Below are 20,598 nucleotides of genomic sequence, written 5' to 3'. Positions count from 1 at the left end.
TACGGAACTGACTAAAATCCTAAAGCTTCAGGTTCAATGCAAGGCTAAGCAAATGACAGATCCCCCCCAAAACTCCTGCTAGGAACAAACAAGAACATGGGGCAATTCCTATGTTAACTACAAATGCAATGCAACTGCTAACAGGATGCCATTTTTACCTATAAAACTACCATTCCGATATTCTTACCTTCACTTAAGCACTTCTCACATCTGTCCACTAGAAAACACTGCAGTCCATTCAACTTCACTGTTGGTTTTTCAAGACACGGTTGCTCTGTGTAGCTTTTGGCTATGCTGGAACTCGCTCTGTAGAGTAGGCTGGCTACAAACTCAGATATATATCTGCTTGCCTCCGCCTCCACAGTGCTAGGATTAATGGCGTGTCCTTCCACACCCTAGCTCAACCTGACCTTAAGCATTTAAGCAAATTCCAGGTTTGACTTTACTAAATGCCACCCAAATTATGTTTCTATTTCTCATTTACATAAAATGGAGACTTCTTGTATATCAATGTCATGAGGAGGATTAAGTCATTAGCATATTTCAAGTCTGTTGCACGCATCCCACGAGCTAATTACAGGTAGGATCTTCAGCACTATCAATTTGTTTACCACTCTTTTAGGTTCATATAAGAGAGTGAAGTTACGTGTCTATCCATGAAGTCCCTTATGACATGAAATAACAATAATCACAAGAAAAGTCACTAACTTAAGTAAGGGCCAGCAACAGCTCCTGAAGCAGCAGCAACACATTCTGTGCAGCCAAGGCTAGCACCACATGCCAGCAAAGCACAGATAGCCTTAATGACCAAAGATGGCCCTGAGCAGCCCACTCTCAGCAACCAATCTGGCTTGGTTTTACAAAAATATAATGTGTAAGTAAATAAAAGGAGACTTAACTAGTCTTTGATGAAAATTAGTATACTATTCTGCTCTGAGCTCTCTCCATGAGCTTCAGTGAAACAATCACTCTAACTCAAGGTGATTCTCCTGCCTCAGCCTGCTAGGTGTTTGAATTACAGATCTGTATATTGGTCGGTTTCTTAGAATACAAGTGACCATACCTAGTTACAATTTATAGTCACATCCTAGTAATCTTTATGTCTGTACTTCATGCTGAACGTTTAAATACCAGTAGATTTTAAAACGCATCACTATGAAAACAAGTGTTGAAAGGTAATTTCTAGACCTCACTGAAATCCCACAAGCAGAGAATGCATCTAGATAAAACTCAAAGTTTGACCAATTCTACTTGGGCAACCTCCTAAAATATGTTCCTTTAAGAAGCTTCCTTAGAGCCATGGGCTACTCTGTTGTCCCTGCTGCTTACACACACACAACAACAACAACAACAACAACGAAAATGCACTCAATACTGAGTTCTGAATCACCTTGTTTCAACTTGCTCACCCCAAGAAAATCTATTCCTATTTTTCTAATTTACCTTTTCAAGCCACAATCCTACACATCATATTATATGCAAAAGCAGTTTGAAGTTTTCTCCATTCAAAGGTGTAATTTCATGAGAAATTTGTTTGATTAAAGGGGGAGGAAATAGGGAGGAGTGGCACGACATGTGTAACCACCTCTGTATTAACTCAAGTATAAAAGCCAGGTACTCACAACTCACCGGCAGCAACTATTATAATTGTTATGTGTCAACAAGTCAATAACTGAATGTTGTGTATGATAAAACAATAATGACTAGAACTATGCACAGTTCGTGTATCTTTGTATGTAGGCTAATCATTTTCTGCAAGTGAGAGCCAAATATATAACATATATTCATACATATACACATACTCCCAGAACATTAGTTTCTACATTATGACAATTATGCTTGTGTCTTAATAATTCTAAGTCCAAGACAAGTAATACATTTATATCCCATGAACTCATACCCATAAAAGTAAACTGCTTAACCTTTTGCTGAAGGCTGTTTTAAGCAGAAAATAACCTCACTTTTGAACTTTAATTTTCTTTCCTAGAAAATAAAGAGCTGGGCAGTGGTAGCAGATACCTTCTTAACACCAGCACTCAGGGAGGCAGAGACCAGCTCTCTGAGTTCAAGGCTAGCCTAGACTACACAGTGAGTACCAGGAGAGTCAAGGCTATGCCTTGACCTTGTCTTGAAAGACAAATGGAAGGAAGGGAGGGAGGGAGGGAGGGAGGGGGGAGAAAGGGAGGGGGGAGAAAGGGAGGAAATTCCAAAGGAAGGAAGGGATGGGAAGGAGAGGAAGGGATAGAGAGGAGGGGTCCAAAGGCCAGAGACAAAATGTAAACATTTTCAATGACAAAGTATTGGCAAAATACAATGTGAAAAAGCAACATAGGTATGTCCTACAGAAGACAACTGTTTGCATATATTTCATCTTTGAGTGTATAAAGGAAATACTAGTTTCTAATCGCTGGTTTTAAGGTTTTAAATGCTTGTTCATTGTAGGCAAAAGCTGTAGCAGCTCAAAGTTTTGGAGGTTTTTGTTTCTCTGTGAGGGTTGTTAAGACAAGGTCTCATATATTCCACGTATTCCCAAACTAGATTTAGAGGTTCAAGGTCCTCCTCTGCTGTAAGTCAGGACGGACTTTTCACTCACACACACAGAAAACAGACACACAGACAGACACACAGACAGACACACAGAAAACAGACACACAGACATACAGACAGACATACACACACAGACACACACACAGACATACACACACAGAAAACAGACATACAGACACACAGATACACACAGAAAACAGACACAGACATAGACAGACACGCACACAGACACACACACACACAGACATATACACACACACAGAGAAAACAGACATACAGACACACAGACACACAGAAAACAGAAACACAGACATACAGACAGACATACACACAGACACACACACAGACATACACACACACAGAAAACAGACATACAGACACACAGACACACACAGAAAACAGACACAGATACACACACAGACACGCACACAGAAAACAGACACACACACACACACAGATACATACACATACACACACACACACAGATACATACACATACACATACATACACGCACACACATACAGTACTGAAGAGTCAATAGGAAAGCAGCAGCTGAGTCACTATGTAAATTACGATGGTCAAAAACTGAAATGACTAAGTCTGTGGTTCAGGCACTGCAGCCTCAGCCTCAGATTAAGTTCATCCACATCCAACTACCACTCCATTCTCTTTGTATCTATACTACTCTTCTCTACCTCCCAGACCTCTTATCGTAGCCCCAGTAGACACTGCCTCCCCAGGTCTCCCACCCCAGCATATTGGGGATTTTTTCCATGCCTATGAAATAAAATACAAACTTAAACACTTTAACAGCCTAAGACATCAGTGCTCATGTCATGTATAGTTTGAGTGAATGATGAATACAAGTTCTACAATAGCCTAGCAATATAAAAGTTATGTAATACAGTAAGAAAATGACAGGGAAGTACTAACAGTGGTTACATGAAAAAAAAAAAAACCTCCACATATTATTGTCCATGTAGGTAAGAATAACTCCATATGTTCATATTAAAATTATATGTACTTCAGACTAGGTTGACAGTAGCTCAGTGACTGAGCTTACTTGCATGTATGAGATTGTATTCGAGAAAAGAGAAAAGTCAAAAATCAAAAACATTGCGGAACCAGGCATGGTGGCAACCGCTCACCAGGCTGTAGAAAGAGACCAAGCTGGGTTACACAGTGAGAGTCTGTTTCAATCCACTTTACTCACAATGCTAAAATTAATTCATCCTGGTTCATTTTAGTTTTCTGTTAACTAAAACTTCCTGCTTCATTTTAGAAGAAACTCAACAACATCCTCCTGCTCAAACAGCAGAAATCCAGGCCAGAGAGCAAGTCAACAGGAACAAGTGGAATTTCTTGTCTTATGTTTAGTTTTATAGTAACAAAGCCAGCATCAAGGTAATAGAGTCTGAATAAAAGCAAAATATGTAAATAATTTAAAAAAAACAAATATGGTAAAAGGAACATTTCATAATTTTCCAAAAAAATATTACTAAACATTCTTTAACAAAGAAACTTCAATGCAGATAATGAAAATCTGCAGATATATGGAAGAACGGAAGCTGCCCCGCATGTCATGGGCCTATGAAGTTCTTTTAGAACTAAGATCACTTTTAAAGGGCAAATAAGTAATCTGTGTAGTTAGTACTCATAATTAAAGCAAATGGCAACACAGACATTTCTCACAGAATACTTCAGATATACAAGTGTGTTTTGCCTTTTAATCTCAATAGGAAAGTTCAGATTTACATAATGAGCATGGAATAGGAGACAGACTTGCCTATCTGGGCTGGCACCTGCTCAACCTTTCAAACTCTAAAGAAACCCCAGAAACTTGCCCTTCAGCAAAAGGAAAATCTCAATAGGCTGGACGTGTACACTGGTGCCCGTTTAGGTCATTAAGCATATGGGATTAGGCATATAAAAAAAAAAACAAAAAACTTTAAGGCCAGAGATGGCTAAAGGTGTTTGCCACCAAATACCTATCAACCCAGGTTCTATCTTGGGGACCTGCAAGGTGGAATAAAGAACTAACACCTCTAAGTAGTCCTGACTTCCCCAAGAGTGCAGCAGCATGCACCGGTGTGCACACATACACAGATGTGCCTTAATGTTTCTGTATTACCTTCTAGGCACAAATTTTTTTTTAAAGTTTATTTTAATAATACAGAATTATTTAATGCAGTCCAATTCTAGTTCCATTCCATCCCTCTCTGACATCAGTACCTACATTTTCTGTTAGCAGTCTGTTAGGCATCTCCTCGGGCCTGTCCTCCAGGTCCTGGCAACAGCAGGATAGGCCTTACTAGCTGCCCAGTGGGACACATTCTCACCTTTGCCAGGAAGGAGGCTCCTACCCTCCCTCCCCATGTCAATGCACTATATCCCATATTAACACCAGTGCTTCCTCTCCCTGCTTTACCCTTCCACCCCCACTCAGCACCAGCCTCTGCATAATCCCCTTCCCAGTAAAGCGCCCAGGTGAGATACTGCAAGGTGTGTCTTTGTGCTGTTCACTGCTTGAATCACACCACCCTAATCCTTCAAGGCCTTTTCCCTGACCTGACTCTAGTTAATCACTACAGCCTAAATGCTCCCTGCTCAAATTCCCAATTCTCCTATACATGATCCCTCCACTGCCATGGTACTTCCAGTCCTCTTAATCTGTAATAGTCCCTCTTCTACCACATTCTTCAGTAGATTCCTACCCAGTGCTTTCCTCACAATCTCCTCCACCCACTTCTACTGCCAGCATCCTGGTAAACCTCATGATTTATTATCACCACTACTTTAAAAGCACCAGGTTATCCCTTTTTTATTCACTCTCTCCTTCAAAGGGCTATCTTCTCTACTCATTTATTTTCAATTTGAAATTAATGAGTAAGTTTGGTTTGGTTTGGGACAAGGTTTCTCTGTGAAGCCCAAGCTGGCCTTGAACCCTGAGATCCACCCTGTCTCAGCTTCAAGAGTGCTAGGATTAACGGTGTGCACAAACACCACCCAACCACCATTAATAGAGGTTTTGACCTCAAAAGTTTTAAGGGAGGCTTAGTAGCAAGGGTGTTGGATTATGGATGAGAAATAGTTAAACTGGAGTGAGCTGCCAGGGCATGAGAGGAGTTGGTGCTTTTGCCTTTATAATCAGTATAAAGTTGTGGTAGATACTTTTCCTTGAAGGCTCTTTTTTAATTGGCAATCTTTAATTAACATAGCTTTATTTTTTTGTCTCTGGTTTTCAAATTCTTTAGTATTTTACATTTGTGTATATCTTAATTATTCCACAAGATTGTAGGGAAATTTTGCAAAGAAACACCCTTTCCCTTGAGTGGTTTCTTCTTTATAAGTACTAGTAGTCATTTTACCATTTCTGTGCATTAGAACTTGCTTCTTCCAAGAATTTCCCTGTAATGTATAGCACCCCATCCTGCCTATTATTGTTTGATAGACAGAAACACGAATCTGAAACTACAGGGGCTTAGGTTGGAGTCCTCTTACTGGATGACTGCCCTCCAGGGGTTATTTAACTTTTCTGGGCCTTGGGGTTTTTGTTTAATTGAATGGTGGTGAGAACAGAACCTATTCACTGTTGTGAGATTTTAAGTATCTCAGTATTGCTGTCAATAAATGTGAGCCAACTCGTCTTTAAAGAATGCGGAAGCTTTTTGTTGCTTACTGCCTTCTCTCTTAATGTAGCATTAACTTTTATATATAGTCATACCATTAAGCTGAAAAATATTTTAAATCCATGAATTATTAGCTAATATTCAAGCATCTGTCAAGGGCATGCTGCTCAATGACAGAATGCACACCCCAGTCCTTGTGGGGTCTAGAACTGGGGGAGAGGCTGCACAATGGATATCCCACACAATGGACAATGTAACAGTCATAGCTACTCTTGAGGATTTACAAATCCCACTAATTTTCTCCACCCTCCCCCCTCATTAATCCCAGTACTATTACACAGTCAACTGTCCAAACTCCAACTCTGATGTCATCTCTTTATGAAGTCTTCTAGCAACTTCTTGGGGGTCTTTTCTCTAAGAACCCAATGCTTTAAATATACCTCTATGACTTTTGCTGGTTTCCACCTATACTTCAAAGAGGTGGGCACATTAATGACTCATCTCTGAAATACTTAGCCCAAGCAACACAGAAAACATTACACAGCATGTATTCAGTAACTGTTTTCCTTTGCTGTCTTTGTTGCTTTATGAATTTATTTCCAGAAGAGTAAAACAAGAATCATCACAGAAAATACAATAAGGAATTTTATGCCTTTGCTTCTGAAAAATAGGCTGGAAATCCTCCCAAAAAAGCAAAGGGATATAAAATCTGGTTGGCTAGATTTTCTATTAATTTACTCAAAAAACAGCAAATCATTGCAGCGGTATGCTGTCATCTAAAGAGTCCTGTTCTTCTAATCTTTCAGTAGACTATAGGTAATGGATAAGTATGGTGATTGTTTAAATCATAACATCACGGAGTCTGACTTTAACCAAAATACTCAAGAGGCTAGGTTCTTTGGAGTCATTTTGGTTTTTTTGTATACACAAAACATTAAGCATAACAAATGAAGCTCCATGAGCCCCAGACTAGTCTGGTCTACAATAACAGGTTCTAGGGCAACCAGTGTTATATGAGAGACCTTGTCTCAATAAAAATACTAAAATCAAAGTGTCTCCTAGGCCAAGTACATAATGCAAGCACCAGTGAAATATGCCACCCTCGTGATGAGGGCACAAGAATGAAGCACCACTTTGAAAGCAAGTTTATAATTTTTATTAAGAGCACTAAACTTTTTCATAGCCTTTAACCCAATGTTTCACTTCTAGGAATCTTTAATAAGTCATTTGTAACAGGCATTCAAAAGGAAATAGGCAAATACACATTAACTGGAAAATATCAAACACACTGTGACACGTACATTCATTAGATGACTATATAGCCACTACTAATATTTCAAACATCTGTTAACACTGTATAGGCAAATACACAGTAACTGGGAAATATCAAACGTACTGTGACATGTACATTCATTAGATGACTATATAGCCACTACAAATATTTCAAACATCTGTTAACACTGCAATTACTTGTGACATATTAACAAGGAAAAGTAGGCTGAATATTGAATATGCACAATATAGTTGCACTTGTTAGCAAACAAAATATCAGCAGTGGCCATATTTTGGATGCAAAATTAGTACTGATTTTTAAATTTTCAACTTTATGTTCTGTTTTCTACTTTTCATAGAGAACATATACTGTTATAATCAAGTAAATGCTCAAGGATATGTGAACAAATTATTTCCACACATTCAGACAGGAACAAATTTTATATACTAAAAATCACAAACCCCTGAGCCAGTGTATGACTCTTTTTAAACAAACTAAACAGAATCTGGAGAATCCTAACTTGAAATATATGTTCTAATCATACAACTTGAAACATGGTTCCTGATGATCCCAGCATTTAAGAGGTAGAGAGGCCAGTCAATCTGTGAGCTCCAGGCCAGCCTGGTCTATATAACAAAGTTCCAAGGTACCCAGGGTTCCACAGAGACCTTGTCATAAGAAAGAGAGGGAGAGGGGTTGGGGATTTAGCTCAGTGGTAGAGCGCTTGCCTAGCAAGCGCAAGGTCCTGAGTTCGGTCCCCAGCTCCGAAAAAGAGAGAGGGGGGGGGGGATTACCAGAGAGGCAGAATAGAGTTCAAAGCCAAGCCAACCTGCCAGCCTGGCCTATGGACTAGTCAAGGCCAGTCTAAGTTGCACAGCAAGACCTTGTCAAAAAGAGACAAAGCTGAGGCTGTAGCTCAGTAGCAGAGCACTTGCCCAGATTTCCTGAGGCCATGGTTTAAGGCACAATAGTGGAAGAGGAAAAAAAAATTAGTAACTTAGATAGCAATTTTTCCTATAATCATATAATTTATACATGTTTATATATTTTATAAGCTTAGAAATTCCTGTGATCCTATATTTAAAGCCTCTGTTTTTGCCATACTCAAATGTTGCCATAGAATGATGGTAAACACTATGTTCAACAACAGTGCCTCACTGAAATGACCCCAACTAAACAAGGCAGAAATACAAAAAAGTTTGATGTGTGGATCCCTAAAACAAGATTCCTATCAAAAGAAGATTAAGTCAGCATTTTAAAAATGAATGGTCTCTGAGTACCTCAGAGTCCTTCGTCTACTCTCTATGGCCCGTACTCTGGACATGACCCCTTGCCCCACGGGTAATCTAGGACCAAAAACTCACAGATGGATTCTCTGGCAGCCGCATTCTTGATAAAAATCTTGAACACCAATTACTGCAAAACACTAATCCCATATTCAAAGAGTCAGCTTTACCACTCCCTCACTCCACACTCTAGCCATCACCTATCTCAAGACCCCTCCTCTAACTGATTCTTACTTGTAGTCCCTTCCTGGCCTTTAACTCTCAGCTATCTTCCTGCTTCTGCCTGATCCCAAGTGCTGGGATTGCAGGGACATTCTACCATCTAGTTTTACGTTCTAAAAATATACAAGAATCTTCTAAAACCTGAATTCTGCATCCCACTTCAATATATCCTTCCATCTTTCCAAGAATAAGTAAAAATGGAAAGCTAAATTCTCCCAGGTCCAAAACCGTGCTCAAATGTCAAGGTATCCAAAAAAATCCCTTTCCTCCCTGACTCTCCAGAGCTCTTGCCAGGTGATTTATTCTACTTCCTGTCATCCAGCCCTCCTGCCCATGCTCACCCTAACTTCTATAGCTGACATTTTTAACTCTTACCCCCACTAATACAATACATCCTGCATGCATGATTGCAGCTGGGCACTCACTCCTTTAACTCAAATGTCACAACAATCCTCTATCCAAGTCTTACTTCCTCTACTTTACCTAAGAGATGAAAAGAATTCTAAATTTCTCTACAATGCATTTAAGGCCCTCCATAACTAATTTTTCAGTACCCCCAATTCTCTGTCACACTTTGTGTTTCTGTTCTTCTGCTTCTTCCCTTGAGATGTCCAGGAGCTACTGGACACCAAAGGGGGAAGGAAGAACAGAGCGGAGCCGAGTTCCACAGTATGCCAGGCAGGGAAGGATGGACTGAAGCCGAGTTCTGCGTCTGATTCTTCCTTTACACACCAGGCAGCAAAGATGAAGCGAAGTCTAGAACTGGTGGCTCAGCGGGATCCAGGTCTGGCAGAGAATGCTGGGGATGGTGGGTCTCTGAAGATTTCAGTGTTACAACTTTTAGAAAACAGCTCTCTTAGACAGTAGTCAATGAAACAGTTTGTGCACATATACTTTATTTAGGGTGAATCAAGGGCTATATATATTAATCCTGGAAGAGTGGGAAGGAGTTCTTCTTAAGGTGAAGTTTCATTAGCTGAGGTTTAAGGTTCAGAGGATACCTCATTTGCATGAAAAAACATTCCAGGAAATTGAACCTGTAATTTCCTCCAAGGATTACATGACATTCCTCAGGTAAAAGATTGGGGTCAGGTTCCCTTTTGCACTAGGAAAGCTGTCTAGGCATGGCAGACTATAACCTTAGTTGTAACATGCAACACATTATTGTTAAGTTCTATTCTCCTCTATCTTCATTGTCTGTCTTCTCCAAGTCTCTAAACTTGCTCATTCTTCCTGTTAACTCTTCCTAGAATCCTTTTGGGCTTGTTTTGTTTTGTTTTTAAGCCAAGTTCTCATTCTGTGGTCTCGACTAAATGATCCTCAACCTCTCAGAATGCTGGATTACACAGGAGCCACTATATCAGGATCTATTAACTTAATATCTAAACTACTTAGCATTTTCTGCTGCCTATGCTTCCTCTGCCCAATCACAGCCTGAACTTCTCTGTCTAATCTCTCTCTAAGCCTAGGATAGGCACCTATACAGGCACTTTACATTTTTCCATGAATGAATCATTTCTAAATTTATCATATATCTCAAAATGGAATGTAAGCTCTTTACTAGATAAAAATGCCTTATTTCTATAATGTGGCTTAAGTACAGAGTTCCGTCAATTTAGGAAATGACTCTGAAGAATGATGATACAACCAAAAGAAACATTAGAGGTTCCTAGTCCCAGGAACAAAGATGCTACTCCGCTGGCAGCTCAGTCTGCAGAACTTTTCTTCAGTTGTTTTTGCTGCTTTCTGGAGAGGCACTTCCGATTGCTCTGTAGGATAGAGAGGTCAGACCTTGAGGAAGAGTGGTATCCTACATTTTCTGCTTTTATGGGTTTAATGATATGGCCTAGTTTGGTGCCAACCTTGGGAACTGTCAGCTTTTGGAAGGCCCTCTGGGTATTCCATGTGTACCCAATAGGGTTCTGGATAGTTCTTTCAAATTGCTGGTGGTGGGTGAATGGGTGTGGGACCACCCGCACCTGATGAGCAGCTGCATGGATGTTGCGCTTCTCATTGATAATCACATTTGGCAAATTCTTGTCTTTTCTTGGAGAACTTTCAGGAGCTTTAATAAGAAAACGGCGTCTTTTCTTGGCGCTGGGCTTTAGGCCCATACCAACCCACTCACCCCATCCAGGCAATGATAGGTCCAAGTCCTTTGGTTTATTTGCCTCTATAGCTTCCCTTTTCTCTTTTAAGAACTCCCTTATGACATCATCCCCAGCAAAAGCTTCCTTTATTAGCTGCTTGTGATCTGTCTCCACTTCATCTTCCAACTCCTGTACTGTGGGCACTGCCAAAGACTTCACAGGAGGAGACGGAGTAGTTAGGAGGGTCTGTAGATTAATCATTTGTTCTTTCTTTTTCTTTCCTCCAGAGGCATCAGGGTGGGTGGGTGGATTCATTTCCTTCCACACCCCTTTCAACACAGGTCCGGAAAGCTCCTTTTTTGGATAATGTTCCTCTTTGCCCAACTCTCCTCGTTGCTCCAGAACATGTGCTCTCTCTAGCCTTTGGAGCACCAAGAACTTCTCTGAGGCAAGGTCCTCTCTCTGGATATGGAGAACAGTTTCCACTGAACTCACTTCTTGATCCTCAGATTGATGATTTTCCTTGTTGAGTTTCTGAAGCAATATTCTCGATTCAGAAAACACCTCCTGGCTATTAGAGTCTTCTGTTTCTTGGATATCCACTGGCTTAGCATTGTTGGAATCAACTCTTTCTTGAAAGGATCTTTCTTTCAACACAAGTTCTTCTGCCACTGGTCTTTCACCTCCCTCACTCTCAGAAGATGCATGGGCCACAAATTCAGGCATCTGTTCAGGGTCTGTCTTGATGTCACCTCCTTCTGCACTGCTGTTGCAACTGCTCAGCATCCAGGGATTTACAGCATCTGCATTCATCCGTAGGTCATCCATTCCATCAGAGACAGGGACTATTCCCTCCTCTGTGCCCTCATCCTCTTCCTCACTCTCTGAAACTACCTGGAGTTTCTGTGTCAGTTCTCTGTTCTTAGCCAATTGTTCTTGCATAGCTTTTCGAGCCTCCAGGTCATACTTGGCCATAACTGCCTTAGACTTTGCCCATTTCCCCTTGCCCTGGTGCTTAAGGCTCATCCGTTCTGTCATTCTGGCCTTTTCCATTTTTTCTAGTTCTTGCAATGCAGCACTTGGGCAGTCCTTCCACAGCTGCTCAAACTCTTTTAAGGCTTTCTTGGCCTTTCCTTTCTTTAAAACTCTGTGGTACTTTTTACTCTTGATTCTCTTCTCTCTTCGAGCTCTAGCCTCATAATAGGACTGCAGAGCTCGAGTCCTCTGAAGCTCTGCTCGGCGTATCTTGGCTTCTTCCAGGCTCATGGCTTTGAGGGAGGCTTTTTCCATGGGAGTCAATAAAGGATCTGTTACTGGCTGCTTGTTCTTATGAAGGAGGTTAAAAACTTCTTGTTCCAGAGGGGTTCTTGCTTTCCAGCCAGTGAAAACATGTTCAATGGGAGCAACTGCTGGCAGTTCCTTCTCCATGGGAAAAACCAACTGCTCCGCTTGCCGGTTCTTCAGCACGACAGGATCCCACTTGGAGAGCATTTGTGAGGTTTTGCTGAATGTTGCTTCCCTGAGGGTCCGGTCAGCCTCTTCTTTGTTAAGGGGTATGGTCAGAGTCTTTGACTTGATTCTTTGCAGCTGTTTTTTCACAGTAGCCAATGAAGATAACTCTGTAGCAGACCCAAGCAAATCCGAAAGGACCAGTTTTTCACCTGATCCTTCAGAAGTGACATTGAACTCTGACACCATCAGACTAGCCTCAGATCTCTCTGCCAACTTCCATTTATTCGTTCTACCAAGGGAACTGACTGCTTCCAGGAGCTTTTGACATTTCCGTTCTCCATCACTGTTCCCTTCATCTTCACTTGTGCTCAGTGGGTAGCTGTCTGGCAAATCCACTAGTTCTTCCTGCTGGCTCAAAGCCAAAAGGTCTGCCACATTCCTGGCCATTTTCGTGGTAGCAGCCTGCTTCCTCTCACAGGGCCTGAAAGCTCTTGAAGAAGTGTCTGGTCTCACTCATCTTTGGCTTCATCTATTTATTGCCCACTTTCTCTGACATAGATGTTTTCTGAGAATCTTACTTATTGAGATGTCTAAAGAAGAAAAGACCCAGATAAATACCCCAGTAATTTCCATGTAGTCAACACATAAAATGTACAAACCAGCAAGGATGGTGATATACAAGGCCAACCTAGGCTACAGAAGTCTCAGCCTCTATGTCTGCATGGCTGTCTGTCACCTGAAAATTATGACACAAGTAACAAAAATCTTAAGCCAAAGCAAAAGAAAGGGAGGTGAAAAGAAAGAATCATGATAAAGACTTTATAGAAGAGACCGGACAAAAATTAAGTCCAACAGGAAGCCCAAATGGCTGTGGACAATGCCATATCAAAGTCCTAGTAGCATCATGGCAAGCAACTCAAGACAAGCTTCTCTTTTTTTTTTTTTTTTTTTTTTTTTTTCTTTTTCCGGAGCTGGGGACCGAACCCAGGGCCTTGCGCTTCCTAGGCAAACGCTCTACCACTGAGCTAAATCCCCAACCCCGACAAGCTTCTCAATACACTTCCTGTATGTAACAAGTGAAAAGACCACCCCCATCTTCAGGGAACTTTAATCTATCCAACAATTACTTTCTGAGTTGATATGAGTCACTGAATGAAATCATGGAGGTTCTTGATTGGATCTGACTCAAGCTCTGCTCTATGCCTCCCCAAAGGATACACTCTAATCCTCTTACTCCTCAATAGCTGAATCGTAAAGTAAATTTGTTAACATATCAAATTCAGAATGCTTGTTCCCATTTAATACAAAAACAAAGATAGAAGAATAAGAAAAAAGGAAAAGAAAGAATAGGAAAAGCAAATTAAAAGAGGCAAAAGGCAGAGAGGCAAGGAAAGAAGCACACTGCTGTGTCCTCTTAAACTACCTGTTTGCTTCCTTGGCCAACATACCTCTGTGAGGTAAGAATTTAAATTGTTATGTTACAAAAACTGGAATGAAAGGCTAAGAGACAGGCTCAGTGTTGCATGCCTGTAATCCAAGCACCTAGGAGACTGAGGGGATTTTAATTTAAAATCAAGACCAGCATGGGGTTACATTAAAAAGGAAACAAAATGAAACAACAAAGCATGGGGCTACATTTAAAAAAAAAAAAAGTAAAAATAAAAAAGCCTGTTCCCACCCCACCATTAGAAAAAGGTTTTCAGAAAGAGACTGAGAAATGAGTGACTGACTCCAATTTACATACCAAGTTTTACATACACGGATGGCAATCCACTCAGCAACCCAAGATGGTGATTTGCCACTCAGGAGGCTAAGGCAGATGGATCTCAAGTTCAAGGCCAACCTGAGCCTCACAGCAAGTTCAAGGTCAGCTTGAAGTAAACAGTATGACCCTGTTTCAAAAAAAAAAAAAAAAAAAATGCCACCTGAGTTCGTGTCATATGACATAAACCTTGTAAGTAATATAAGCAGATGCCGGTTATCTGAATGAGAACGCCAGTGTCATCCTGCTTGCAATGTAGTAACATGTAGAAATTCAACTTTCCCAAGAAATCTAAAGACCAAGTCCAAGTTAACTAACTAAAACCGAACAAAACCAAGAGATGTGTTGTGGTCAGTAAGATGACTCAGTCAGTAAAGCTTGCCATCGAAACCTAGTGAACTGAGTTCAGTCCCCAGAACCCACATGAAGGCAAGAAAGAACCAACTCCATGATGTCCTCTGACCTTGACCTGTGTATTGTGGCATACATGAGATGGACTCTCAAGGGCTCCAATGCACGCACTTGAACGCACGCGCATACTCACACACAACCATGCATACATGTACTAGTAACGTTTTAAATAACAGAACAAAATCTAGTTAATGTTCCCAATTTACAGTCTTATTTACATACGACACCTCAAACTCTAGTAAAAAGAGGTTCCTAATACATAAGACACTTCCTTACAGTGGAACTGTATACAGAAGCTAATGATACTACTTCATGGGAGAAGGCAAAGCCAGGCAATGGTGATGCACACCTTTAATCCCAGCCCTCAGGAGGCAGAGATAGGCAGGTCTACAGAGCATGTTCTAGAACATTCAGGGCTACACAAAGAGACCCTGTCTTGGGAAAAAAAGGGGGGAGAGGGGTTGGTTTGGGTAAAATATCAAAAAATGTCTCCATTCTCTAAAATCAAATCAATTGGCTCTTGGCTCATGTTTATTGACAATACTGCAGACACTTACTTAAAACCTCACTAGTGAACAATAATAGGTTCAAGTATTATCACCATTCAGTAAAGAAACTGAGGCCCAGAAAAGTTAAATAAGCTGCCAACAGACAGTCATCCAGGAAGAAGATTCAAACCCAAACACCCCTAGTTCCAGACACATCCTTCTGTCCATCAAACCGCAGTAGGCTCGACAGGGGTGCTACACTTGCAAAAGGCAAGTACTAAAGCACAGAATTGGTAAAATGACTACTAGTACTTACAAAGAAACCACTCGAGGGAAAGGGTGTTTGTTTGCAAAATTTACCCTAGTCTTGTAAAATAATTAAGATATACAGAAATGTAAAATACTAAAGAATTGGAAAACTAGAAACAAAGAAAGTAAAGCTATGTTAATTAAAATAAAGATTGCCAAATAAAAAAGAGCCTTCAAGGAAAAGTATCTACCACAATTTTGTACTGATTATAAAGGTAAAAAGCACCAATCCTTCCTATGCCCCAGCAACTTAATCAAGTAGGTAACCCTTGCTCATTCATATTCCTATACCCTCTCCACAAATTCTTCAACATTAAAAATATAAGAGCAAAACCTCTGTTGGGAGAGAGGGGAGCTGGGCAGTGGGATGGTGGTACAAGCCTTTAATCCCACCACACTTGGGAGGCTAGTGCAGGTGCTGCCGAGTTTAAGGTCAGAATGGTCTATATAGTAAGAAGTTGCAAGCCCTGCCTTGAAAAGCAAACAAAAACCTTGTTAACAGAGGGCATGGTGGTACATCCTTAGCCCCAGCACTCCAGAGGCAGAGGCGAGAGAATCTCTGAGAGGGAAGCAAGAGCAGTCTGAAGCACAGCCAGGATTACATAGAAAGATCCTACCTCAAAACTACAATATAAAAAACCTCTGGGAAACTCTTCCTATATACATGTCTCTATTCCTCACCTCTGGCTTGACCATACTGTAAGAATCAAAGAGTTCTCACAGGAGACTGCCTCCCCTGCAATGGTCCTGAGACGGTTAATCCTGATTTGTTAACTTGCCTGGATTAATAAATGCCTAGGAGATTAGTAAAGCATGCCTCTGGTTAGGGGAGAGGGTCTACGAAGGTATTTCCAGAGACAATTAGAACACAGAGTGCTAGCCTAATCCATACACTAACCCCTTGAGAGAGACACACAGCACAGCATTACTGGAAGGTGGAGTCTTTGGAGGAAATAAATCACTAGTGGGCTATTCTTAGGGTTTTTATCTTGCCCTAGAACCTGCCTATATTCCCCTTTGCATACTCCCTAGCCACCTTAATATGAAATGCTCTTTCAACGAGCCCTCCCTCACTAAAACAGAATGACATCTTGGAAACTATGAGCCAAAAGATATCCTTTCCTGCCTTCTTTGATCAGGTATTTTTGTCACAATAACACCGAGGTAAATAAATAATATGCTCTTCCTATCTCCTGTGCAAACTCTGCCTCTTCTACTCAGTACTAACACAGGCCTCTTCTTGCTCTTATTCCTCCACAGGCAGCCTGACATGCACACGGTTTCAGATACTGTCACCTGTACAAGAGAAGGCCCCAAAATGGCATTCTCTACTAGTGAACACTAAACCAGTACCCTAAAGAGAAGGCCACTCCCACGGATCACTTCTAAATCTGGAAACATGTGCTCCCATACCAATACCTAGTTCTTTCACAGTGAGCCTCAGCTCAGAGAATAGTGCACTACAAGCCCTCCAGTTGCCTGGGTCTGACACAGTACCTTCTCCTCTTAGCTCATATTTATCACCATGCCATGACAGCTTTACTTCTAACATCTCCACTTTCTTGAATTTCTGCTTATCATATTACCCTCTTTAAAGACTCAGCTAATCTATCACATTGACAGTGCTATGAAAAAATAATATGAATTTTTCAAAGCAGGGACTCTGTTAAGCACATCTTTGCACTTATTCTATACAGTATGCACAAAAGGACGATATCCAATCAAAGTATTACAACTGCCTTCACAAGTGTTTGACTAAATATAGTCAACAGTTCCCCAATTCATGCATGGTTTTTCTTGCTTCCTAAGAACTCAAAGTTGTTTATTTAGTTGTTGGGATTTTTTTTATTATGTGGTTCTGGCTATCTAGGCTGGCCTTAAACTCAAAGACCCAAATACCTCTGCCTCCTAAGCGCTGGGATAAAAGATGAGCCACCCAACCCAGCTTAGAGCTAAAATGTTTATACTAAGTTACCAAGTAGAATAGAAACCACACTGAATACGTTAGGAAATTATGACACCTATTGAAAATCAGAAAAGCCTATCACTGAGGACCGAGCTGGGAGTGTGGTGGGTGTTGTGGGTTGGGATGTCTAAATCACACCTTCAAATCCTCAGTCCATATGAAAGATTCTTGCTTCTGAACTATTCATCAGGCAAAAATCAAGTTCTACAGGAATATTTAAACTTTAAGCACCCTAAAGGCAGCCAGAATGAATGCTTGGGAATATTCACTATCTCATTCAGATACTTTGCAACTTGAGCTGAAATGACAATCTGGTGGGAAATATATTGAGATATATAAAAATTATAGTTGCTCAAAAGTTCTGAAGCTCTTGCTCTATGTACATTTAACTACTGCCTCAGAACAAATTCAACATCTAGGAAAAAATCTCAGTCAGTTTTTAAAAAGCAGCTCCCTGGATTTGCATGTAAATCACTTATTATAATCTTCAATCACTCAATACCTCACCTTTATTGCATGTAACATACTTGCAATCACCCATTTATCTACGAGATCATTGGCTGGTGTGTAGTCTAATTCCAGCCTGAGGGCACAGGGACACGACGACTATGTCCCTGTTGTGTTTCCCAGCACCTGCCAAGGTACCTGACATAACTCAATGAGAAGGCTCTCAGTGAGCAATTAACTGAATCAGGAAGGCCTGCGCTAGTGGTGTTTCCCCTCACAATGTCCTTCACTGTGTCCTTCTTTCTTTGCCTTCTTCAAGGATGACATCTTGGGACTCACAGGATACCTGCCAAATGTCCTACAAATCCAGTAACTGGACTCCAAAGACACCAGGGGACCCTCTCCTGTGGCCACACTGCAGTCAAGGCATTTTATGACAGAAGAATCAGCGACTAAGAAAATATAATCAGCCTGCGCACAACTCTACATGTGAGGCGTGCTCAGGGAGACGCCAGAAAACGCACTCTCAAGTCCCAACACTCACTCTCTCTCTGTAATAAGCTGTTCATGCGCTTTTAGGGGTAACTCAGCAGCACCCTTCAACAACACTCAGAACCAACGTGGGCACAAAGCAGCCTAAAACAAACTGGGAAAAAAAAAAAAAAAAAAAACCCAAGTACTGCTCTGCAGAAACCCTAAGACCCAAAAGAACCTAGAAACCCAAAGCCACGATGGAAACCACTCGAACAGCAAACAGAGGGCTGCATGCTACTAAAGCCAGCAGAGGCTAAGTGTTCTGGATTCAGACAGGCCCTCCTGGGGCTCCAGCTTCTCCTACTAGCTCAGATCTGGGCTAAGTTAAAGTGTCCACAGTGCAGGTTCTCTCGCTGTAAAATGAGAATTGGCCCGTCCTGGTGGACTGGACTAACAATGCAAACATAGCCATGCACAAAGTTCTTGGGGTGGCCTGTCTAATAAAAGCTCGATAAATGCCAGCTCAGTCATCCTGGGCAGTTATCATTAAGCCTGCCCCCTTCTCTAGTTTCTAAAGGATTCCCCCCCAAAATTTGTCCTGCCCTTTCTAATTTGAGAGGCTCTATGCAGAAGTGACCGGAATGCCTGTTGTAGAACTAGAATGGTCCACTCAGTTGGATCTTCACCTGTGAAATCCCTTCACTTGATCACACCTGCACCCCGGGGCTGCCTGTGTGTGCATCGCGTGAGTGAGTGACTCGCGTAAGACTAAAACGCACTTAGAGGAGGGGAAAACAGAGGTTCCCCACGCTAGTCCCACCGCCCCGCACCCGCAGTTTCTGCCCCACGCCCACAGTTTTCGGGGACCCGCTGGGCGCTGGTTCCTCCCACGGACGCCGCGAGGCCGTGTGGAGCGGGACGACCCCACCCACGTGCCCGTGCCCGCGCCCGCGGCGGAGGCCGCGATGCATCTTTCCTCCCGCGCCCGCGGCTCCACGCCGGCGGTTTCCCCGAACCCACGCGGACGCCCTACTCGCCACTCACCCTCCACCAACCCCCCTTCCCCGACCCCCGCCACGGCCCAGCACCCAGCGGCCCAGGCGTCTCCTCAGGCACTGGCGAGTCGCTTGCACGCCGAGTGTGGGGGGGGCGGGGGAAGGAGGCCTGGCCGCCATCCCGCGACCCTCATCGCCTCACAACGGGCGCAGCGCACACTCACCGCGGGCTCCGACCCACGCAGGCCTGGCTGCTTCCCGGAGCGGCTCCCGCTCAGCGCCACCTCCTCAGGACCCTGACGCAGCTGCCGGGGCTGTCCTGCGAGACGGGGAAGACCGCCCGCCGCCGGCTCAGCCTCCGGCTCTGCCGCCGCCTCCCCGTCAGAGTCCGCGGCCACAGCCACAACCGCAGCGACGATCCCAGGGCGCCAGCTGAGCAGCGTCTGTTGAGCCGCAGTCCAGGACGCGCATCCCGGGCTGGCGCTCGTTGAATATGCAAAGAGACCGCCGCCCATTGGCCCACGGGCGGTGGCGCGTGCGGGATTCGGCCTATCAAATGCGGGCCTGGGGAGCGCGGCGCTGGCGGCAGGGGCGGAGCGAGGTTACTATGGGTCATTCTGCGGAGCCGCCGCCGGCTGGACCCGGCTGGGGCCCTCGCAGGGCGGGGGATGGATCCCTTGGGGAGGGGGAGCGGCGGGCGGACAGGCAGCTACTGCAGCTGCAGAGGGGAGCCAGGCTGGGGCGTTGCGCGGGAGGACCGGAGGCGTCCAGGGTGCTCCCACTGAGAACTGCAAAACCCGCTTTCACTGCTGCGACGCATAAATCTCAATATAAAGCAAGAAATAGCGTGCTTGGTTTTCTTTTTTTTTTTTTTTCATCCTTCTCTGGACTGGATTCGTTAGCCTAGTTTGAACACGAATTTCTAGCAAATCTTGCAAGGCAAAAGAAATGACGTTTGGAAATGCTTGTGGAGGGAAAAGGCTCAAAAGCTCAAAGCTGACCCTGTATTACTTCTCTTGCATGGGCTTCGTTTAATGCAGCGTGTATCCCGTTTACTCCTAAATCTTCTCATACCCCAGGTTTCATGTTTCCGAAGGATGAAACTTGACTCAAAAATAACCTTTATGAACGAGAAATGTGTGTGTGTTTAGTTTGCCATTGTATAGATCCTCTTGGACACTACACCAGGATGTAGGCATTTATTTTACAACGGCCTCTCCCCATTCAAACAAAATATACACCCAGC

The 20,598-nt window shown here is 42.7% G+C and overlaps 2 protein-coding genes across 3 annotated transcripts in view; both read right to left on the bottom strand.

Moving 5' to 3' along the window:
• Acsl3 (acyl-CoA synthetase long chain family member 3) overlaps positions 1-19,797 on the bottom strand; it is a 47,378-nt gene extending 27,581 nt beyond the window's left edge. Inside the window, exon 1 of one of the 2 annotated variants that reach the window (XM_032901438.1) lies at positions 19,577-19,797. The gene's annotated coding sequence lies outside the window, so the exon portion shown is untranslated. Of the gene's footprint in view, positions 1-14,244; positions 14,355-19,576 lie in introns of those variants that run through there. The other variant, XM_032901437.1, reaches the window with a different exon arrangement.
• On the bottom strand, positions 9,833-14,357 carry LOC116899545 (U3 small nucleolar RNA-associated protein 14 homolog B). Its single transcript, XM_032901436.1, has 2 exons — positions 14,245-14,357; positions 9,833-13,090 (listed from the first exon to the last, which is right to left on the bottom strand). Exon 2 carries the CDS (start codon positions 12,945-12,947, stop codon positions 10,665-10,667), a length of 2,283 nt encoding a protein of 760 aa, XP_032757327.1. The 5' UTR covers positions 12,948-13,090; positions 14,245-14,357; the 3' UTR covers positions 9,833-10,664.
• Positions 19,798-20,598: the final 801 nt, after the last annotated feature.

The sequence above is a fragment of the Rattus rattus genome, chromosome 4 (genome assembly GCF_011064425.1).
Source record: "Rattus rattus isolate New Zealand chromosome 4, Rrattus_CSIRO_v1, whole genome shotgun sequence".
NCBI classification, from domain to species: domain Eukaryota; kingdom Metazoa; phylum Chordata; class Mammalia; order Rodentia; family Muridae; genus Rattus; species Rattus rattus.
This window is presented reverse-complemented; position numbering and strand designations above follow the sequence as displayed.